This window comes from Podarcis gaigeae (genome assembly GCF_964106915.1).
Source record: "Podarcis gaigeae genome assembly, chromosome: 7".
NCBI lineage: Eukaryota > Metazoa > Chordata > Lepidosauria > Squamata > Lacertidae > Podarcis > Podarcis gaigeae.
Genome location: NC_139683.1, coordinates 84,433,017 through 84,457,450, shown reverse-complemented (window position 1 = coordinate 84,457,450; position 24,434 = coordinate 84,433,017). Strand labels below are relative to the sequence as shown.

General features: G+C 42.8%; 1 protein-coding gene and 1 long non-coding RNA gene across 6 annotated transcripts in view; one reads left to right on the top strand and one right to left on the bottom strand.

Annotated features, from left to right (window-relative positions):
* The window catches only part of LOC310848919, a 222,257-nt gene that overhangs the window by 161,814 nt on the left and 36,009 nt on the right, over positions 1-24,434 (top strand). The window lies entirely within an intron of this gene.
* Positions 9,582-24,434, bottom strand: part of AKAP11 (A-kinase anchoring protein 11) — a 42,080-nt gene continuing 27,227 nt past the window's right edge. For 3 of the 5 annotated variants that reach the window (XM_083748358.1, XM_083748361.1, XM_083748359.1), the window contains 4 exons: positions 18,012-18,095; positions 17,348-17,394; positions 16,213-16,373; positions 9,582-12,742 (listed from right to left, as the gene is read on the bottom strand). In XM_083748358.1, coding sequence (XP_083604484.1) covers positions 12,593-12,742; positions 16,213-16,373; positions 17,348-17,394; positions 18,012-18,095 — 442 coding nt within the window. In that variant the 3' untranslated portion in view covers positions 9,582-12,592. The remainder of the gene's footprint in view (positions 12,743-16,212; positions 16,374-17,347; positions 17,395-18,011; positions 18,096-24,434) is intronic. The other 2 variants (XM_083748360.1, XM_083748362.1) reach the window with 1 other exon arrangement.

Here is a 24,434-nt window from a genome sequence, read left to right as displayed (position 1 = left end):
TAACCTTGGTCGCTGCTGTTTCAATTTCTGGTATGGGTTAATGTTGCAAAAAACGTACATTACTCAGAAGCAAGCCCCACTAAATTCCACGGAGATGGCTCCCAGATACGACTGGAGCCTTAATTTATTAGTCTTTGAAGGTGTTACACAGAACGGTTAACAAGCCCCACCCCCTAAACTTTTCAGCCCTATGGAGACAGATTATTCCACCCAACCACAACTTACTTACTTTTCTGTGCCTTCTTTCCATAATGTGGAGGGATATGAAATGAACTAAATGTAAGAGGCCAAGGTTAAAATCACCGCTCCCTTGGCCTGTGTTAAAATGTGGAAGGGGAGAATCATAAATGCCATGAAAAGAAGCCGGACTCATTTATTTTATTTTAATTGGTTCAGAGCATGCAGGTCATGGGAAAATAGCCACAGGAACAAGCCAATTCTGTTGGACCTGGTGCCATGTCTACTCTGAATTCTATTGAATTCAATGGAGGGTAAGTGAGGTTAATATATTAAGTGCATGAAATCACCTCCTAAAACAGGAGTCCTCTGGGTGTACCCCCATGCAGAACAAAACACTTAAAATTGTAAATTAAAAGTATACTAATACTTTTCCGAGGACACACACTTCAACATACAGACACTGCAAATATATCTGTCATGGTTCAGACAAATTTGGTATGCATGCATTTTAACATCAGTCAACATGGAAATAGCCTGAAGTGTGCCTTTTAGCTTTAACTGTGATGTTTGAGAAAGCTAGGGAGTGAAGATGCTGTGGAGGGAAATGCCATTGAAGAATCGGGGGGTGGGGGGTGGAATTGCAGTGGGACAGAAAGAGCCTCGATTATGATGAATACCCATCAGAATGGACATTCTGGCTCCCTTTTACATTCTTAATGTACGCCAACAAGAAAACGACTCTTATCTTGTAAGGTTCTATGTTTGGTAAACTATTGGGACGGGTTGTATACACAGGGTTCATTCATTTTCCCCTTGTATTTTGAGCTGGTTTTGAATAATCTGGGGGCATCTCCCAGTTGTTGTTGTCTAAATCCCAGCTTTTTCCCAGACTGCGACTCACAGCAACTTATACAAATTACAACAACACAGATAAAACACAGATAATAGTTAAAAAGTAATGAAACTCTAATAGAATTTTTTATAGATAGATGATAGATTAGATAGATAGATGATAGATAGATAGATAGATAGATAGATAGATAGATAGATAGATAGATAGATAGATGATAGATAGATATTAAGAATAGATAGATATTAAGAAAGGCATTAGTGATACAGTGTTAAAAAGTATGCAAAAACGTAATAGAAAAAGGGTGAAGGATTAAAGTTATATTATGTCAAAAGTAAACAATATGTTAAAGGTGTTTAAACATAAGGAGGAAGGATTGGAGACATAATAGAAGTGATTTTAATAATTAGAAATGAGTTTTGAAAGAGGGTAAGGATTTGCTGTATCTGATTGGACAAAGAGGAACACAAAAAAGGGAGGCGCGAGGAAGTCAAGAAAGAAAGTTTTGTAAACATGAATTTAAAAATTGGAGTTTTTACTTTTAATTTGTTTTTTGTATTTTGATATATGTTTGTGATTGGTTTTGCTCTTTGGAATTTTTTCTGTTTTTCTGTAAAAATAAATAAATATTTTTTTTAAAAAAGATAGATAGATAGATAGATAGATAGATAGATAGATAGATATAGATGATGATGATGATAGATAGATAGATAGATAGATAGATGATAGATGATAGATAGATATAGATGATAGATAGATAGAAATACAGATAATGAAAACAGCACAGCACTATTAAAAGCCCTTTCCTTAAAAATAAAAAGGAGCCAGTTCCCAGAGGCCTGTCACCTGCCAGCAGGAGGACAGCAAGTCTGGCAAGTTCCAAAGTTGTCTGGGAGGAGCCACCAGCGGGAAGGCCCTCTCCTGCATCCCCACCAAGTGTGCCTGTGAGGGTGGCAGGATCAAGAGAAGGGCCTCCGCTGGAGACCTCAGAGCCTGGGCATGTCTGCAGGGGGGAATAGGGTCTTTCAGGAAGACTGGAATTGTGCTTAGAAACAGATTGGTAGCTAGAAGGCAGCCAATTCATCAAACACCTAATAATGTATTGATGTGTAGATCTTCAACAAAGAATGATGAGTTTGGTTTGCATGGATTATGGTTTGGCTGCACAGTTTCATTTACTGGAAATATTGGTTTCCTAAGAAGCATACCTCATCAAACACTTTTAATTGGGAGTTTCCATAAAATATATTAGCTCACGAATAGCGGTTTCCTAAGACTATATTTTTAGATGTAATAATCACAGAACGTAAAAATTAAACCAACCATTTCCATCTTTTCTATGTCAGGAAGTTCCATTTTCATGCAAAAGTTGAAAAAGTCTCAAAATATGCCATGCCACAAATGCACTGCTACTTTCACAACCTAGCAGTGTGAACACACACTTCCCCTTCCCCAATATTTTATGAGTGTTGGCCTGCTTTTCCTGCCCAAACGGTCCACCTGCTGCCTCCCCCCCCCCCCAGCTGTAGGGTGGCTGAATGGGAGGAGGCAGGCAGACTCCCGAGGCTCTGCTGTGCGCCCCGTCCCTATGGGAGGCTCGCCCCGCACCTGGGCACGCCGCCCCAGGTGGCCAAGCGGCTTCCTCCGCCGCTGCGTGACAGAGCATAGAGGTGAAGGAGACAAATGTGAGGGATAGGGCTGAACAGAGGCCCTTTGCTGCTACCGTATTTTTCGCTCTATAGGATGCACTTTTCCCCTCCAAAAATTAAGGGGAAATGTGTGTGCGTCCTATGGAGCGAATGCAGGCTCCTTGGCTTCAGCGATAGCAACGCGAAGCCTCCGAAGCACAGAGGGAGCGCTCCCTCCGCGCTCCGGAGGCTTCACGCTGCTTTCACTGAAGCCTGGAGCACGAGAGAGGTCAGTGCGCACCAACCCCTCTCACTCTCCAGGCTTCAGGGATAGCCACCTCAAGCCTTTGGAGTGCAGCAGGAACTTGCGCTGTGCTCCAAAGGCTTCGGGTTCCTTTTGCTGAAGCCGGGAGAGCAAGACTCTCACGGCTTCAGCAGAGAGGGAGAGCTGCGCAGCGCCCCTTCAGTGAAGCGGGAGAAATGGAAGGGGCTCCATTTCTCCTGCCACTTCGCTGAAGGGGCGCTGAGCACAGAGGGGGAGATTTTTTTTCTTCTTGTTCTCATCCTCTAAAACAAGGTGCGTCCTATGGTCGGGTGCGTCCTATAGAGCGAAAAATATGGGTAATTCCCCATACCAAGGTCCACCTTTTATCTCCAACTAGGGTAAATGGCAATGTTTATTCCTTCAGTGGTCTGTTGCATAACTTGGGTAGAGGTCAATACAGATGAGCAGCAAAGGCAAAATATTTTTTGACCCACCTACTTGCACATCGCTCTCCAGCACTACCAATGAGCAACACGGCACTTTTAAAATACGACCTGCTTGTCCCAGCTTTATGCTCCCCCAGTAAAGATATTATCATGACCTGGTCTACATCTCAAGTTATTTAGCCTAGGTATAAACATATATTCTGCTCACCACAGAAATGAATGAAGTAGAACATAAACCAATAATTACAAACATGTACTCATTTCCCCAAAATGCCTTAAGGTGACAGGGTTTGTTTATGCTGTTGCAAGATGCTGAAATAATGGAAGCTGTTTTTTTATATATATATATGAAAACAATAACAAAAAAACAAAACCTCTATTTCATGGAGGATGAACTGAATGTTCTGACAAGTGATTGCCCACACACGTTGGCAAGGAACGAAAGCGTCAGCCCTGCTTCGTGGAGAGATGCCAGATGAACTGAGTATCACCCAGGGGGAGATGATGATAGGAGGCTGCCAGGCACCCCACAGGCTGTGCTTTTGGTGGTAAGAAGAGCCACCTCTGTCATTAAATCCCAATACTGTGCTGCTTGCAAAGGCCTAAGATTGCCAAATCGTTACGGGTAAAAACAGCCCTTGAAAATAACAGCCGCTCAGTTCTTGAACAATGTGAACAGACTTGAAAGCCATTATCCTGTTCACGCTTAGCATTTAGAACAGGCAGAGGGGATGAGGCCCTCTCGATGTTGCTAGACTCCAGTTCCCATCAGCCCCTCCGGCCATTCAATAATAATAATAATAATAATAATAATAATAATAAATTTTATTTAAATCCCGCCCTCCCCAGCCGAAGCCGGGCTCAGAGCAGCTAACAACAGTAAAATGATAAAACATTCTAAAATCATTTCATTATAAAATTAATTCGAATCAGATAAATGGCAACCATTGGGCTAGAGTTCTGTGAGGATTGCCAAAGGAGGGAGTCAGGACTAGCAGTGAGTGCCTGGCGCAGCTCAGGTACTTTTAGAATCCAAAAAATAATGTACAGTGGTACCTGTGGTTACGTTCCGGAGGTCTGTTCTTAACCTGAAACTGTTCTTAACCTGAAGCACCACTTTAGCTAATGGGGCCTCCCGCTGCTGCCGCGCCGCCGTAGCAGAATTTCTGTTCTCATCCTGAAGCAAAGTTCTTAACCTGAAGCACTATTTCTGGGTTAGCAGAGTCTGTAACCTGAAGCGTATGTAACCTGAAGCGTATGTAACTCGAGGTACCACTGTACTTTTTAAAGATTTGGTGAAGTCACACCGGAGTCAAATTTTGGTTCACCATCTTGATTCAAAATGGCACTCGGCATCCAAGCAGAGACTAAGGCTGTCATCCTTATCCTGGCAACCCCTCATGGCAACCCATTTGGCAACGATGTCTGGAGAGGCAGCAAAACCCATGCCAAAAAAACAGGCAAAGTAACGGCAAAGATAGGAAAGGAAGTTGTAAGGGAACACCTAGCTATTTGAAATGAATTCAAATCTCCAGGGCCTGATGAACAGCATACAAGAGTACTAAAGGAGCTTGCAAGTGTAATTTCAGAGCCTTTGTCTACGATCTTTGATTGGGCCCAAGGGAGAGGGGAATTGAAGCATTCAGAGGACACAAAAATAGGTAAGCAATCTGGAAGCAATTCATAAATATGTTGGCTAAAGGCCAGAAATGTTTAGGTACAATACCAGTCCATAACAGGTTGTGAAACTGCCAAATTATTAATTTGCTGGTTATCGAAAGTTATACATCCAAGATGTTTTCAGTGCCATACAGAGAGAGATGCAATGAGTCAGAAAGGCAGCGTGGTGAGTTCAGTTACTAAATTCCCTGGCTTCAAGTGAGCAAGGCCTTGCAGCTCACCTCCTTGAGAATCTGAGTGCTACCAACACAAATGGTTCTCACATCCCATAATTTCATACTAGATTTGGAATGAAGACGAGGCTTGGTTGCCTTCTCTGCAGCACAAACCACCCCACAAGAGCTATCATTTTCAGGAATAAGAGGCAATTTGATATATCAGAACAATCATTTATTCTTTGATTGCAATAAAACCGTCATTTGCTTATAAATAAATACTATAATTGAACCAGAAATGTGGTTATTGGAGTCCACATATTAGATTGGGCCATGCTAAATTTCCCAAATTAAGTGGTATCAAAGCCACTGTAATTTATATATATATATATATTATCATTGCTGCCAGACTCTTTTATCCAAAGTCTTAGAAGCACATTCAGATCCTGTTGATGAGAGAGATCAAAGATGTATGAATGTGTCCGTATGGAAACTTGCAAATTATGTAGGAGTAAAAGCATACCCACTCCAGTCAAATGGTAAGGCTTCCATTGGTCTTTGGGAGACAAACATCATTTTTCTTTATTTTAATATAAGTAATACAAAAATTAGAATTATATTATTATTATTATTATTATTATTATTATTATTACTATTACTATTACGATTGCTGCTTCTGCTACTACTATTTTAGTTCAAGGCACTCTTTTGTGCTTTCTTATAATAATTATTTCCTTTTTTCTTCCATCTAAATAATGAATAAATAATAAAAATATAACATGTCAGTTTAATTAAATGACCAGTGCACTAAAAACAGTTTCCACCGTTCAGGTTTGCATTGGTAATTAATTAAACAATTAATTGCCAAACCTAGGAGTGCAGAACACTGATTTGCACTGTAAATCCATTTCTTCTGCTTTTTCTTCTTCAATCATTAATCTAAATACTCCCAGGTCTTACAAATTATTCAAGGTTAACATGTGGGGGGAATAACCCTGGGGCACTGTGAAGGCTGAAAGCAGATGTGGAGCAAAACCAAGGGCTCTGAGCTTTTTTACCAGGGAAAAGATCTGGCCTTCAAAACAGAACTCCTGGCTGACTCGCCTCTCCCTCCCCACCTTAAATGTACCAACATTTTTAAAAAATGAAAAAGAATTTACAGGCTTGAGCTTGGAAGTTGTCCTGACTCCTGATCCAGTTGTATACAAACTATGAACCACTGATAGGCTTGACTCTCTCACTTCCAGGAGGAGTGGAAAAGCAACAGAAAAGAAAAAGGTTGGAGGAGAGGGAGGCTAAGCAAACATTTGTGTCATGCTCTTAAGTACTAGGAGAGATGTTTAATTTGACAGAGCAGAACAACAGAATTATTTCTAAAGTGCAGCTAAAAATATTTCAAGTCACCGTTGGGTATGCAAAGTGTACAAAGGCTAGGGCAGGGAGGGTGAGTGAACCTTTCCTCCAAGGCTACTTCTAAGGCTAAAATTCAGCTGTATAAACAGCAAGTTTGGGCCTTTTCTCCTTTTTTATGCAATAATGTGGTATACGTGTAACTACTCTGAAATCAAAGTATGGAAAAGGGCTGTGGGACTTAGACACAGAATATCTGGATTTAAACCCCTGTTCACTTATCTCGCTCTCTCAGGCCCATAGTCATCATTAGTAAAGTGAGAATAATTAGGTTCACAGGCTTAAATACAGTTAAAAGCTTTAAAGCACCGAATTATACTCCTCCTTTGATTTGATTGATGTATCTCCATCTGTTGAAGGGAGTTTAATCTGATAAATGTTAGCACGGCCGGGAAATAATTTTCCTCAAGCGATTCTGCTCTAATTAGCAGCTTCTTCAGCTAATTTTCCATGGAGACATTCTTGTCTAGTCATTATTTTTCTTTTCAGTCCACTCTTCAAAACCAACATCTCTTGTGGATTTGAAGTTTCCATGGTGGAGAGATGGCCACTTAGCATTTTTCAGTGTTTTTGTATTCCTATTTACCCATCTCATCCTTGAAGAAGCAGGAAGAGACTGACTAGCTGTGTGGTTAACCAGCCCAGCTGCACTATGCACCCAGAGGCAGCGAAACTCGGACAGCAACTCTTCAACATGGGACTTAACATTTGCTGTTTGGCGTGGAGGCTTGTGTACATAAGAGTGTCCTAAGGTGGTGTCTTCTTGTACCATATGTACTCTATAACTGTGACAATTTATGCTGGAAATGTAAAGAAAAGGAAGGTACGTTTTATCATAAGTGGTGGACCTGTCCCAAGGTAAAAGACTTCTGGGAAAAGATTTATAATGAACTAAAAAAAATTGATGAAATATACATTTATAAAGAAACCAGAGGCCTTTCTCCTTGGAATACAGTGGTGCCTCGCAAGACGAAATTAATTCGTTCTGCGAGTTGTTTCGTCTTGCGATTTTTTTGTCTTGCGGAGTGTGGATTCCCTGGGTATTAACGGTTGTAAGAAAAAGGAAACAAACTCGCAAGACGTTTTCGTCTTGCGAAGCAACTCAAAAAACGAAAAACCCTTTCGTCTTGCACATTTTTCGTCTTACGAGACATTCGTCTTGCGAGATACCACTGTATTAGGTCCTAATCTGCCCAAGAAAGATGTATGTCACAACTGCTGCACGAATTTTAATAGTCAAAACGTGGAAAACACAAGAACTACCAACTGTGGAAGAATGGCAGGTGAAGATGATGGACTTCATGGAGCTGGCTGATCTCAATGGGAGAATCCGCGACCAGAAAGAAGAGAAATATCAAGAAGATTGGAAGAAATTTAAAGATTATTTGAATAAATATTGTAATATTAAAGACTAGTAAATTCTTGAAAGTACCAAATAGGCCTAGAAATAAATTAGGATTAAATAAATAAATGAGAAATAGAATGTTAAGAAAAGTTAAGAAATTTGAATATAATCGGAATATTGTTTTTTGAATAATATTGGAAAACTGCTACATTCAGTTAAAAGGAAATTCAGACGGAAGAGATTAGAGGAATTCAAGTAACATGTTTATGAAGTTGGAAATTTAATTAACTAACTAATTAATTTTTTGTATGTCTGTGGTTGTATTTTTGGCTATCATCTGTTATATTTGTTTTGTTTTATTTTTTTTCTTTTATTTTTGTTTCATTGATTTCATAGTATGTGTTGTGTTTGTATGAAACTTAATAAATATTATTTGGGGGGGGGGAATAGAACAGAGAATTCAGCAGTTGGTATTTTGAGCACTTAGGAAAAGGATGCTGTGATTACTAACATGCGCTGCACTGTCCAGTATGGCAGTTCATCCTCAGAAACGTCCCCCATAAAGAGCAGTGTGAAATATGTGTTCTCGCTCCAGCTCTTTGGCATATTTTCCTGCCTGTTGGCTCGTCTATGTTAGGATATTTCCGTTCCACCTTAAAAGGGAGCAGGCTTTGTGAGTCACAGAGTCTGCATATTTCCTGTTCACAGGATGTTTCTGTTTTGATAGAGCTGTTGTCTCTTTCTCTCTGTGCCTGAGCAGACCGAAGCAGGCAGTCATGTTTTTTCTTTGGTCTGACCAATGCTGAATAAACTTCTAAATAATGCTCTCCTGAGTGCATTATCTGCTGATAGAGCGTGCATCAGCTCTGGAATGTGGCGAGCTATTTCTGGAGCTCGTGTCGCTAATTGCTGATACTGCGTTTCTATGGGAGGTCGATGGATGTCCGGAGACGGCTTGGGAGCCATGATGGACTTTGTCTCCCTGGCAGTATCCCAACAACAGGTTTCGGGCCCAGATTCACGGCACTTACAGGAGAGTAAGACTGCAGTTAGCCAATGGATGGAGCCATTGTGTCTTTCTCCCTTGCTTCTGCCATCTCAGGGCAACTGCAAGTTTCTGTAGCTGCTTTCAGGCAACATGTCTGAAACTACAAACGCTCCCATCCAAGAATCCCCGTACAATTAAGTCCTACCTTTGTTTGGAAGAGGGGACGCGGGTGGCGCTGTGGGTTAAACCACAGAGCCTAGGACTTGCCGATCAGAAGGTCGGCGGTTTGAATCCCTGTGACGGGGTGAGCTCCCGTTGCTCCTGCCAACCTAGCAGTTCGAAAGCACATCAAAGTGCAAGTAGATAAATAGGTACCGCTCCGGCGGGAAGGTAAACGGTGTTTTCGTGCGCTGCTCTGGTTCGCCAGAAGCGGCTTAGTCATGCTGGCCAAATGACCCGGAAGCTGTACGCCAGCTCTCTCGGCCAATAAAGCGAGATGAGCACCACAAGCCCAGAGTCGGTCACGACTGGACCTAATGGTCCCTTTACCTTTACCTTTACCTTGTTGGGAAGAGAAAAAAGAAAACTGACAATTTACATGATAAATAACCAGAAAGCATTACACAGTACCTAATATGTTTATATATAATTTATTTTAAGAGACTGCTTCAACAAAGACGAGGTTAGTGCAACTTGAAATTCACAACTCACAACTAAGTGTATTACCACATTTCAAAAAACAAAAAAACAAAAAGTCGTCATTACACAGGGAAAGATCTTGGTTGCTTCATTCGCTACACAGAGATATGAACAACTGTTAATTATTCAAATTGCTTTTTAGCTGCATGTTACGCATTTCCTGGACAGAAAGCACTTCTGCGCAGGAAGAAGTGTGAAAAGTATATGCAGTTTACACACGCGGCCATCATTCACACAAGTATCTGACACGTCCTGGGAAGACAAGGAAACCACATTTCTGTGTTCTCAACGTAGGAAAAACGTTAAGCAACCCTAAGTACTAAGCAAAATGCAGCTGCGGCAAAGCACGTTTTGCTTACTGTTCAGACTAGGTGAAAACCAGGGCTTTAACATTCACTTCAGCTGGGTTTTGGGGTGATGTAGACCTCAAGTCCTGTAGCTCTTCTCGGAAGCACCAGACTGTGAAGAATCTTGGAGAGGATGAAGCGTTCCTTTCCCAAGCTATCTTTCACACGGTGGTGCTTCCGAGGCTCCTTAATCCCCAGCTCTCTCATTTGGAGGGACGTGAGCTACTTAAGTGGGTTTCAAAGTCCCAGGAGGAAGGCAGCAAGGGCTTCTTAATGTCCCTTTCCCAGCTGTTCTACAGCACTGCTTCTAGTTGTCATCCACTCCTCACTACAGCTTCTGTGCCTTCAAGCTGTAGTCCAGGAGAAAAACTGAGCAGACGAGGTTTCTGGCCCTGCAGGTGTGTGCCATGGGAAACTGTACCTGAAGAATGTCAGCTTGCCTTTTACAGGCACCAGATCTGTGCCACATCAAGGTGGCAGCAAAGAAACCATTAGGCTCAAGTGCAACAGTACTGTGGAGAAGGAGATTCGGGAATTGATGCCTCGGCCACCTTCACTGTGATCACTGGGCTGGGAGCTCTTTCCTACCCCTCAAGCAGCCACAGATTTCACAGTACAAAGCTGTTAGAGGTTTTAAAGGGGGTCAACAGAGGGAGGCTCCTCTTCAAATTGAGGCCTCAAGATGCAAAAAGTGCAAAAAGTCAAAATTCAATGACTGCCTTTATAAATGGCCAACTGATACCACAATCCTAAACACATTTACTTGGACTTCGGTAGAATTTCCTTTGAAGTAAACTTCCTCAAGATTAAATCAGGCTGCAAGTTGCCCTAACTCTGCATAACTGATCCAATCAGCTGCATTCCCAACTATCCATAAATGCTTGGCATGAAAACATACTCAACGTTACAACAGACAATAACAGCCTAAAATACAACTTCAGTTTTAACAGGAATGTACAAAGACGTCTCAAAACGAAAGTGAAAAAGGTGACCAGAAGCATGCTAAAATAATATTGAGAGAAGCAATGCTCAATGAAACACGGGAAATGCATTTTTACTTGAGGTGCCATAACCTGAATGAAGCTGAAGTCATAGGGGAGGAGCAGCAGCAGACTTTTGCTTCCAGATGAATCGGCCCTCTTTTGGGATTTGATTATCAAAGATCTCCTCTGTTTTTGCTGGAGTGCAATGCCAAAGCCGTACTGCTGCCCTCCAGCTAAGGGTAAGACACAAGGCAGTGGCTGTCCTAAGATTAAGCACTGATATGGATTGAGGGCAAAGCTCCACCTATCTCAGTGTCAAACTACGTCAACCTGTCCCAGACTGCAATTGCGAAGAAACCCATTATTTCTAACCTACTGCCTTATTCACACACTGCTTGCCTGTAGCACATTCCCACGTTGAAGCAGGGATGTGGCAACATTTTGCCCCCCTTCCAATGCCCTTCCTTCAACATTCCCATGCTGAACCTGGTTGTCTGCAAAGGCTTCTCTGAGGTTAGCATTCCTTAGCAGACTCAACAGACGACTGTCAAAGGAAGGAGGCAATGCATTTGGGGCAGAGCTGGAAGTATGGCCCCGACCCTGCTACAGCACAGAAATGTTCCGCATGTTAAAATGGCTGTGCAAAGCTAATGCCAATTTTTCTTACAGGCTGTGTTCAATCTACTTTAACACAAGCTACTGTTGTCCCAAACTGTCCCAAATGTAACTTGCTTTATAAAGATGCAACATTGGTCCTGGGACAGTACTTCAGAGATCAAAAGTCAAAGATGCTTCCTGACACCACCTCATAAACTACAGAAATCCAGCTGTTGGTAGGCTAACAATTTTTGTGCATTTGACGCTACTGTCATATTTTATTGGGAGGCATTTAAGAATAGCCCACTTATTTTTCTTCGCACATATTTGTTTCACATACAAAGGGGGGTTCATTTTATTTAAACAGAGCTTTTCATAGATATCAAAAAAGATATCAAAATATAATTAGCGCACACACCTGAACGCAAGCTCTCAGCTCTCTCTAGCTGCTAAGTCAATTTACAAGGAATGCAACCTTCCACCAGAATCTTCACAGGTCAGAGTGAGCAGACCCTCCTATTCTGCTTGCATGTTCAGCTAGGCCTTAGAGGCAGCAGAGATCAACGCAGTCTTGCTTTGCTCTGGGGAAAGTGGCAAAAGCAAACTGCAAGTGGACTCTGAATACCTCTTGGAGCTTGTTAAGAGGAAAAGGACACAAAGAAAGAGGCAAATAAGTAGGAGGAGCGAGGTATAACTTTTTTTTTTGCCCTGGTTTAGCTGAAACCCTTATTACACACAACACACAAAAGCTCATCCTTCTCACTGCTGCTGCAGGCAAAACGCAGCCTAGCCAGAAGTGCACACACACCGGCTGAATGGAGGGGCTTATGATGAAGATAAAAAGATGGGCTAAAAAGCATACAGAGCATCTCAAAGCACCTGACAGGACAGCTATGCTTACTTTCAACCCAAAGCTTACCACAATACAAATAGTACATTTGCTAATTAAAGTATATGGTACACATTTCCTTCTTCCCAAAGGAGGCATGAAGAAATCAGCGCATCTTCTCACATGGCATTCAGACATGTTCCTGAAGCCACCCAAAAAAGTTTTTGCTGCCTAGAGCTCTCTCCCCATCAGCAACTTTCTCCATTACTTCACAGTACTTCAGCACTGCTTGAAAGAGGTCTCCCACTTTCCAGCCTCTCTCTTGCAGTTTCTTTGAAAGCTGGGAAGAGAAAGCAAAAACAGGTTACATTAAAAAGTAAAGCTGAAAAGATAAATTACAATACAGTGGACGCTCGGGTTGCGAACGTGATCCGTGCGGAATGCATGTTCGCAATCCGCAGCGTTCACAACCCACGTCTGCGCGTCTGTGCACGCGTGGGTTGTGATTCGGCGCTTCTGCGCATGCGCAAAGCGCAATTTAGTGCTTCGGTGCATGCACGACTGCCGAAACCCATTCTGGTACTTCCGGGTTTCGGCGGTCCATAACCCAAAAAAAACGCAAACTGAAGCGGCTGTAACCTGAGGTATGACTGTACTATGGTCACCTTCCTTCACTGCGCTTCCCTTTGGCTTAAAACATACCCTGTTGGGCTTCCTTATCTGGTCCCAGGTTTCTTCCTTGACCTGCCCCTCCACTCAAACTGGGACCCTCAAAAATTGCCCCAACACTGCAATTAGGCTTGAAAGCACCCCTCCTCTCCTCAGCTGCAATTTCCATGAAGATCTCACCCAACACCAACACCCCCGCTTGGGCAGGTGGGCTTGAAAAAATGTTAAATGCTTTCCCCTGAAAGCCTAACTGCTGAATGAGGGCATGGGGGAGGCTGAGAGCATGTGGACGGGTGGCCTGGACCATATGTGTGTCGTGGAGATGAGCGTGCCATTTGTATATACCATATTTTTCGCTCTATAACACACACCTGACCATAACACGCACATAGTTTTTAGAGGAGGAAAATCCGCAGGCATGCCACCCGTAGGCATTCCCTCCATAACACGCACAGACATTTCCCCTTACTTTTTAGGAGGAAAAAAGTGAGTGTTATGGTGCAAAAAATACGGTATTAATGTGAGCATGTTTGGAAGAAAGTGCAGGGTGGCTTTTCCCACAGCTAGTACACAACCCCTGCAGGGCTGCTTGAGAAAGAATGTGGCTTTCAGGACAAAAATTGTCTTGCTTCCCTGACATAAAGGACAATTTGCTTCCACTTCCCTCTCTGCTTCAATCCCAGCAACAAAGGAAGTATTTCTAACCAATGCATTAGCCATTTGTTTTCTTTAACTTATAATTTGCAAGTCGAGTAATTTTAAGCTTCTTTCCTTAAAAAATATATATCCAGACTAACAACCACAGTATTAAAATTACAAGCCAGAAACGTTTTGATATTTTACAGCTGTAAAAACAAGGCACTTTCAAAGTCCAGAATTTCCTCTGATTTTCTTAAAGATGCCATTCTTAAGGGTGACACTCCCAAAAAATCTGTACTACATGGTAATGTAGGTAGCAGATAACAGCCCCCCCAAAACCAATGCTGAACAAATATTCATACATCTATCATCATCCCCAATAAATAAGCATTTCACGGTTGCACAAATTAACACTAAAATATGCATGTCCAAAAAGTGTGGTTTCACTGGTATTATTTACTCTATTATCAAATGAAACCACTGACTCCAAGTTAAATTTTTAAGAAGCATGAAGTTCCACAAAGCAGAAAATTAAATTTCCAACTACAAGCCCAGCCACAAAGTTCTGTCATTTTATTTATTAAATTTAAACAAATTAATTAAATACCATCACAACATAAAAACATAGTAACCATCAAAAACAATAACCCCTGCCACAGTTTACAAAACCATAGATTATTTAATTACCCAAAGACCTGGGAGAAGATGAATGTTTTTGCCTGATGCCTAAAGATATGTAATTGTTTCAGCACTTCCACTGCCTCAACTGCAGATGTAAAGGAGAAGCAGAGCTGTTTGTCATCAGCATGTTGCTGACAACTTACTCCAAACCTCTGGATGACCCCACTCAAGTCATTTCATGTAGATGTTAAACAGCACAGGGGGGGGATAAAATCCAACCTTGAGGAACCCCACATTGAAGGCTCCATGGGGCCAAAGAGCACCACCCTCCAGAAATGACTATCCAAGTTGGACTGGAACAGTGTTGCGTGGCGATTCCCGCCCCCTCCCACAGATGGAGTAAATAAAGACACCAGAAACCGGAATTTAGGTTAATGGGCGAAAATGGCCACAACTTTATTGATTACAGGTAAGGGCGGTATTGGCTTTAGGCATTGGCCCTAACAGACTATCCGGTTTAACCGGGAAGGGTTAAGCACCAAGAGGGGGAGCCCCCAAGATGCACATCCCTAGGCGCTCCCCAAGGGGTTACCGCTCGGGAGCGTGCTTTAGGCCCTAGCCTCCGTAGGTTTCGGACGAGGCGACGCCCCCGGAGTCCTTTAACAAACTACCCTTCAAGATTTGGGGGAGGTGATGGCGTTCCACCCCCCCCCCGACTTCATTTGCATGACAATACCCCTGCCAATGCCTAACCGCCAAAACCAAGGAGTTGTGACGTTTTGCTACGAGGTAGGCGAAAAAACCAAGTGGCTTCAAAATTCAGTCAATTAGCCAAATGAAAAAACTCCTACCAGGCCCCTTGCGGCGACCAGCCGAAGCCCATAGCAAAGTCCGAATGCAAACCTAGAGGGCGGGTGGGTGGGAAACTGCGGCTGCTGTGGAAAAGAAAAGGGGCGAGCCAGGGCTGCCCCGACCTTAAGAGCACCTGGTAAGCCCGCCCCTAGCGCCAGCCGATTGGCTGCCGCTGAGGGTGATGAATATTAATGAGACAGGGGAATCCCCGAGTCCAGCGGGGCTGGCGCCAGCACCGCAAAATTGTAGATGGGGGCGTGAGCCCGCAACCCCCCCCCCCTTTAGATCGGGAGTGGCTTTATCAAACCAATCTACTAACTTGTTAGCTGAGTTAGCCACTGCTCAGGCTCTAGTTCAGACACAGGCAAACTCGGCCCTCCAAATGTTTTGGGACTACAATTCCCACCATCCCTGCCTACTGGTCCTGTTAGCTAAGGATCATGGAAGGTGTAGTCCAAAACATCTGGAGGTCAGAGTTTGCCTATGCCTGCTCTAGTTCTACCCAGGTTGCTGTGGAAACAGTTCTAGATGCAGTGTTAATGGGGGTTGCCTAATTATTCTATGGGGACCCAGGTGGCGCTGTGGGTTAAACCACAGAGCCTAGGGCTTGCCGATCAGAAGGTCGGTGGTTCGAATCCCCGCGATGGCGTGAGCTCCCTGCCAACCTAGCAGTTTGAAAGCACGTCAAAGTGCAAGTAGATAAATAGGTACCGCTCCGGCGGGAAGGTTAAATCACGTTTCCATGCACTACTCTGGCTCGCCAGAAGTGGCTTAGTCATGCTGGCCACATGACCCGGAAGCTGTACACCGGCTTCCTCGGCCAGTAAAGCGAGATGAGTGCTGCAACCCCAGAGTGGTCCGCAACTGGACCTAAAGTTCAGGGGTCCCTTTACCTTTTATTAATTATTCTATCCATGATTAGACCTGTGAAGGTATTTCAACTCTCGCTTATTGCAGTACAAAACGTGATAAACACAGCTGCAGGACGGCAACTGCAATTTGTACAATGACAGTCCTTTCATTACTCACAAGAACAAACTCCTTTGGAACACCGTCATGGAAATGCAGCTCGGCCACCTCTGCTTCGGAAGCTGTCAGCCACTGCAGGGCCATTCTCAGCTGGGAGTCCACCAGGCATGGCCCTATGTCAACGTTTATGATTACCAATGCCTTTCCTATGTTTCCCAACCCTATTGCAAGCAAGAAAGAGAATAAAGATGAAAAGCCTAATACTCTGTGAGCATATTTTACTCCATGAATTATGGTGGCCCACTCTTCAGATAACAGCAATACCGAGGGCCAGGGCTGAACAGGGAGGTGGTCAAGATTGCAGATATAAAATTATTCAGGATAGCGAAAACCAAATCCGACTGAAAAGAGTTCTAAAAAGATATCTCTAAACTGCCTGAATGGGCAACAAAATGGCAAATGCAGTTTAATGTATGAGAGTCCACTGTCCAATGTGGTGCTGTGGTTAAGCAAATTAAATAAATCCTAATTTTGACATATACACTCAACTGTAAGTATCTAACCTGAGAAGAGAGAACTTCACTGATTCATCTGGCTGGCCAATAAAAATTTCAGCATTCTAGGACTTTAGGGGAAAAAACTAATTCCAAAGTCCCTAAGATGGAGCTGGGTCATTCCCGCATACACACTTTGCTTAGAAAAAAAATGAATTGGAATAGCTTCAGCAGAAGCCGCCCAGAAGCTATTACGAAATATAGAGGTCATTCTTTGAAACAGCTGAGGGCTGCTCTTCTGACACAAGTCTCATACAAACTGATCCATAAATAGAGCATTCTTACATCAACTACAGTGGTGCCCCGCAAGACGAATGCCTCGCAAGACGAAAAACTCGCTAGACGAAAGAGTTTTCCGTTTTTTGAGGTGCTTCGCAAGACGAATTTCCCTATGGGCTTGCTTCGCAAGACAAAACGTCTTGTGAGTTCTTGCGAGTTTGTTTCCTTTTTCTTAAAGCCGCTAAGCCGTTAATAGCCGCTAAGCTGCTAAGCCGCTAATAGCCGCTAAGCCACTAATAGCCGCTAATAGCTGTGCTTCGCAAGACGAAAAAACCGCAAGACGAAGAGACTCGCGGAACGGATTAATTTCGTCTTGCGAGGCACCACTGTACAGAATAATAGATACATCCTGTTAAGGTTACCTTCAATTGTATCTTTAAGCTCTTCCTCTTTGTCTTCTGTTCCATCACTGTAGGGGAGAAAGGTAGAATTAATGCAAAGCAAGATAATATTAAGGTCTGAAACTTCAATAGGACATCCAAGGAAAACATAGTATGAATTAACCAAAGTATCAAGGAATGATTGTGAAAATGGAAGCTTTGCTTCTCACGCCATTTTCTGTCACGTGGCTTGTAAATTTCCCAGATAAAACTTTAAAAGAAATTCTGCCTTTCGCTTTCAAATATGGAGTTTTAAGAAGGAGATATGTTATTATTATAATGCACTGAATTATATGCAATGGTTCTAATTACTAGGAGAAAATAAATGATTAAGCAAAATGGGAAACAGAAATATTGTAGGAAGCAAGCTCTTTTTTATGAAGAGATAATTGGAAGCATCTAGAATAGCAAGCAGAACATGCACAAAAGTGTTGAATTTTACATGTTTGTCGGGACAGTCACACTGTAGCACAGTAAAATGGACCCATTCAGTATGAATTTGTTAAGGAAAATCATGATCAGGTGAAAAGCGTGTGGGTAATGAATCACATTTCATATATGCCAGTTTATTCGGTCTTGAAAAATTATGACTTCATGCATTAATATATGAGGGACTAGCCTGTTTCAATGTCTTGGTTTGACCAACCTGTCTGATGTTGGAAATGATAAATTCTCCTCATACATATCTCCTTCTAAACCAAGACTGCTCCAGCTACTGCTGTTACCATTACTGCCAGGGGAAGAAGAGAACAGAGCTGAACTAGAAAAAAGTTAGCCCAAACCAGAACCCAGAATCTTCATTTTCCTTGATGCGCTCTGTCCAGATTCCTGAGCTGTGGCACCATTTTTTTAATAAGTATACAAAAACACTTTGGGGGGGAAAGAGGTACAAAGAAACAAAATGCAAGGGCACCTATTAACACTGCTCAGAAAAATAAATGTGAATTCACATGGCACTTTTCTCCCACTGCCAAACGATTTCTGCAATCCTCATGTGCTGAGCTGGTCCAGGTCAGAACAGGTGCAACACAGCTTCAGCAATGCAGCAACTGACAAAGGAATAATTTGGATTTCCTAATCATTTACATGAATGTCAAAGTGCTGAACCAGTACTAGTTTCTTTCGCTAACAGCAAATTCCAAGGCTTGCATTCAATTAAGTTTTAACCAGAGTAAACTCACTGAAATGGACATACCTAAGTGCATTGATTTCAGTGGTCTTCTCCGAGTAAAGATGGTTGAATGCCACACTCTATAGTTTCTTTACAACGCTGTTTCAAGAATCAGTGTGTTGAGAGAGAGAAAGGTTTTGTGAAGGTATCTGAAGTCGCCTTATACCAAGTCACGCAGACCATTAGTGCATCTAACCAGGTATTGTCGCCAAATGACAGTGGTGCTTCCAAGGTATTTGGTAGAAGTTCCTTGGCCCTCTTCTAACAGGACAGCCCATAAACTTGAGACATCCAGGACTGAAAACAATATTTGTGCTGAAAACCTGTTGAGCTGGAGGTGGCTAGGATGAGTCAGGTGTCCCTTCTTCTGGTTCCGCTAAGCTCCGCCACTGGGGGGCAAGGGCTCTGCTTCCATGAAGCACCCCCTCCCACTATCACCAGCAATATTCTTGCTGCAAGTGTAAAGCCATCAAATCCGCTGGGTCCTAAACCAAGCCCAGCTACTGGTAATGGGGCTGATCCAGGCTTCTCTGTTGTTCTCGGCAGGAGGTGGTGCAGAGGATAGCAGCCTTCCTACTGCCCTCCTATCATCTATCCTGATCAGCAGGAGCAGCAGAATCCCAGAGGGGTGCCTCTGCCATTCGCTCACCCCCACTGCTCTTGCCTTGCTCAGACCATCAGAATTACAAGCGACTTTTACACTGCTAAAAAGGAAAGAAAGAGGAATTTTAAAGTACCTCTAAGGCCAAAGTTCCTTTGCTAGAGATCCTGCCCACACACTGAATAAACTCATAAATAAGCCAATATTTATAATGCAGATGAGGAGTCAAGTGAGAAAGAAAAGTTTGCATTGGAGATCTCTAAGTTAGAAATTTAAGAAGGAAGCCCTGCTGCTGTTCTGTTGCCTGTCAAAACACTTTATATATATATATAATGTGTCATGACATGGGACTCCTCAGCCTCAGGGGAAGAGGTCATGGATTGAGAACTTCTTGGACTAAGAACCAGTCTTTGATATCTGCATACTGAAGTTCTATAACGCAGGGAGCCTCAAATGCCAGAACTTCTCCAGTCTGAAGAAGCTGCATTACCATCTTCCGATTCTAAGGACTCCAGCTCAGAGGCCATACGCAACCAACTTCTCCAGTGCCACCAGAGTCCCTCATTCTTTAAATGGGCTAGACTCCCCTCATCAGTGGTGGGGCTAGCTGTTCTAAGGATGCTTCAGACCTTTAAGGCCCAGTCTGAACTTGCTGGTTGCTGGTTGCTGGAGCAACAGTCAAGCCTAACCTGTCTGCCAGTGTGGTGTAGTGGTTAAGAGCGGTAGTCTTGTAATCTGGGGAGCCGGGTTCAAGTCTCCGCTCCTCCACATGCAGCTGCTGGGTGACCTTGGGCCAGTCACACTTCTCTGAAGTCTCTCAGCCCCACTCACCTCACAGAGTGTTTGTTGTGGGGGAGGAAGGGAAAGGAGATTGTTAGCCGCTTTGAGACTCCTGAAGGGGAGTGAAAGGCGGGATATCAAATCCAAACTCTTCTTCTTCTTCTTCTAGCCTAGGCTCTACTTGGTGCTATCCAAGGTTCAACCCACTTTGCTTCTTTGCCTTTAGGACTTTAATCTCTACTTTGGCTTTGTTTATCTGGACTTTGCTTTTCTGTAACTTGACCTATGCTTGACCCGACTCTGCTTCTTCAATTTGGAACAAATGCTAGTGTATGACCTGGTGTCCCAGGACACTATGCCCGTCACAAGTCCCATTTGGCAAGAACCTCATCCCCCAGCTGGGACCACTTCCTTTGGCAGAACAAAATGGTGTCAATTTAGCAAAATATTATAAACTAGAGTGATGTACTTCTAAAAATAGGAAGGTGGTTGTCAGTCTAGCTCACATTTGCAACCAGTGGAGTTAAGTCTGCACCAAGTGGGGGTGCACAAAGCTGGGAGTTTTAATCAATCAATCAATCAATACCCCACCTTTTTCCCTGACAAGGACTCAATTAAAGACCCACAGAAGTGGTTTAGATTTTTGATTATATATATTGTGGTTTCATATTTTGTTTTTGTTCTGTGAACTGCCCTGAGACCTCCGGGTACAGGGCGGTATATAAATTCAATAAACAAATAAAAAAAATTGTCTGAGGCAGCTTTTGACTTGTGTGTCTTGCAAGTGGAATGAAGAATGTATGTCTCTTGTTCAAGGGCAACCAACCCAGAACTTTGCTGGGCATGCCCGCGGCCACAGGTGTGTCCAATAGAGCTCTTTGGATTCCAGCCAATGGCATTAAAGCCTGTGACACAATGTCAATTTCCTGCATATAAAACAACCACAATTTCTAAAGAATCTTGGGAAAAAATAATTTGCTAACTAAATTAAAAGCCGATTCTCAGATGAAAGGCATTGTCGATCAAACAATTAGTAAATCCTTATGGATAATTACAAATCTAAATAGCAGATGAAGATACACTCTTCACTTTATGCTGTACATAAGCAGGAACCTTATCATTGTAATCAGAAGTCAAATGCTCATGAGTTTCCCTTTCCTTCTTCCTCCCCTTACAGTTTAAATGGTTAACTTGTTTGATCAAACCAGTTTGCCATTGCATTTAAAGCAGCAAACTGGTCTGAGTGAGTTGTCCAATCAGAGATTACAAAACAAGATCCAACTGTGATTTGAAATCCTGGTTTGGAGGACTTGACTCACGGAAACAATAGTTTGTTAGGTCAGACATAATGTCAAACTATGGTTGGATCAAATCAGAAAGCCATTAATCTAAGCACGGGAAGGAAGGCAGAGGAGCACAGAATCGCAGGCTGAATGCCTTCCTGAGCCCGGTTATGAATCTAGTTCATCTCCTCAACAAGAGACGTCCAACTTTCAGAGGCCATCAGTCCACAAACCAATCAATCCAAACAGTCCAAACAACCTACAGAAAGTGAAAAGACGGCCAGAAATGTATCTTGTGGCACAAGTGTAAGTGCTCAGAAATTATATTAGACTCTGCAGTAAAGCTGGTGCCATTTAGTAGTAAGTAGAATTAAAGAACTCCAGGCTCCCAGGCAGTCTCCTATCTAGGAACTGATTAGACTCAGACCTGCTATGTCAGATGCTGTATCATTTGTCTTTGGACTAGAGACACATTTCATCATCCCATTCTCTACCGGAGCCTCCACCAGTCCATACTGCTCGAGCTTGCATGGAAAAACTTCATGAGCGCTATATCAACATCAAGTTGTATGCCAGGTATCTACTGTTGAAAATGTTTCTTTATAGAATCTAAATCAGTGTTTCTCAACCAGGGGGCATATGAAGATCTCAGGCACGATGGGAGTATTGTTTTTTTTTAAAAAAAAAAAAAAATATGGATAGTGTAAGAAAAAAAATAAGTCACAAACTTTCAATCCAATTAAAAATTCAAATAAAATAATTACAGAAGCCAGGTTTGAAAGGATGCGTGGGAGGTTTATGTTACCTAACCGTTTAAAAAGCTTGAGAAACACTGATCTAAGTCATCATTAGCACCAACCAATATGTGAATGGTCACACTTGGTTATGAAAACTGTCATTCACAGATAACGAACCCACAAGAACTCTTTATCCTTCACTGGTCAGGTTGGTTTTGTTCTTTCGAGTGTATATTTAAGAAATGGTTTAATTTTATGTCCGTATTCTCCAAAGATAGCTCATTATGAGTTGTTAATGTGCAGGCACTATTCTATTTACTTGCTTTGTGAGAAATGAGCCTTTTCCCACTTTTCAAGTGTTTTTAGCCAAAGTGTGAAATCAGAGCTGTCCCTGATTTAGTCACACATGCACCAGGAAAGGACAGCAAATAGCTTCAAAATAACCCAGGAAATTCCTTCTCCAGACAATGAAGAAAGGACTGTCTGATTCATTTTGAAGCTGCTCATTCATCTTGCAATAGTGTTCTGGGAAAATAATTGAGAAATCCAGGACTTTAGTGTAGCTGTGACTGGGTAGTTGCGCACCAACCCAAAGGCAAAGAGTAGCAGCATTGACAGGAGGAGTTCATGGTCTAACTCAGGTTTATTTTCCTGGGAGGAAAATAAATTACCCTACAAATGCAAATAAAGCCCGTCATTACTATATCCATATTGCATAAAGAGGGGGGCATTGTGACTGAGCAACCCAGAGCAGCTATACTAAAGTGGGGAAGGGCGGGGCTGAGAAAAAGTTGTATGTGAAAACTCTGTGGTGCAGTCCAGTGTTGTCATCCAGCCTCTTGGCTTGTTAGTAGGGAAATGACTGCAGCAGCAAAATGGGGGAGAAGTGATTGCTCCTCCCCCCCCGCAACCTCGCCATGGAGAAAAATAGGGGGATTCCTGGGTTGTGTTGTCACTGCTGGTATAAACCAATTGGTATATTGATATCAAAGGCTTAAATCCGTTTTTTGCTCAAGAGAGGGGGCATTATTGTTTGTTATGTGCTGATGATAATATTAAGAGTTGTTGTTATTCTGATTTAGAAAATTTCTTACCCATCCTTCACCAGAAGGTCTCAGGGCATGTTACAGCAATGCAAAAATTCAATATTTTAGCCTCCTCGCTCCCTCCCTCAACTGCCATCCCCTGAAAGACCATCTCACTCCCTTAGAAAAAAAACTTTGCTGAGTTGCCACCATCTAGTTCCCAGCAGGGCCCCTTCTGCCGCCAGTTGCCACTGCACACACTTCTGGAAAACCATATTGCCCTGCGGGGAGCAGAGAAGAAGCAGTTCCAGCTTTTGCTTTAACATACGCCTGCATTTGAAATGTATTGCAACGTTTAAAAAACCCACACTGCTTGTAACCATCTTTTGTAAACTGCTCGGTGTCGTCTGCCTGAAAAGTGACATAATAAATACCTTAAATAAATAAATGTTATGTAATACAAAAGATGTCCTTAGAACAGTGGTTCCCAAGTACCTAAGTACTGCAATACTCCATTTTTCAATAGCTAAGACATGGAACGCCTGCTTTTGAAAATGTTGTTCTCGCTATGGTAGTTTTTGTTATGTGAATGGTGCCACAGAGCTCCCCCCGCCCAGGTGGGTTACACAGACCACCAGTTGAGAACCACCGCCTTAGAATACCCTGCTTGCTTTAGCAGTTTGCAACTGAATTTATCCAGCAGGGGCATCTGAACCTGGGCTGCGCAAAATCTTCATCCCCTCTGAAGTACCTACCACAAGCGTTCTTCCACCGAGTTGTGGCCCTGCAGATCTTCCTGGGCTACAACTCCCATCACCACGAATCTCTGGCCCTGCTGGTTCGGGCTAAAGAACCCCAGCAGCACCAGGAGGGCTACCTGTCCCCATCCCTAGAACACAATATAGACAGCCCAAGATCCACCGAGGAAAGACTTTCTGTAAGGTAACTGCTTTACAGCAGATGGAGTTTTTCCATGGTTTAAGAGTTGCATTGTGGGGGGGAATGTGTCTTTAACAGCAGTGTGCTAGGCAGAAATGCAGGTTAAGCCTTTGATTATGTGGAAATACAATTGTGGGGAAAGCTTCATCTGTTTACATTCTGTCTGTCAGACACCTTATTTCTAAAACTGGTTTAATAAATTGCTGGAAGCCACCCAGAGTAGCTGGGGCAACCTAGACAGATGGGTGGCATATAAATAAATTAGTAGTAGTAGTAGTAGTAGTAGTAGTACTTGTGTTTTGCCCAATATATTTTGGGGGCCTCCACCCCAGCCACAAAGAGGATGCAAACTGCATATGCAAATTGTATCCAACTTTGTCATTGACTGCAAAGGAAACGGGGGGCCCAATCCACATGCTGGGCCCAGAAAATATTGTAAGGGCACCCCTGCTTAGAAATGCCAAGCCAACAGGAGTTACAAGTAGGAGATTTGCAGCTGGACCTTCCACTAAAGATGTGTTCTCTTTTTAAAA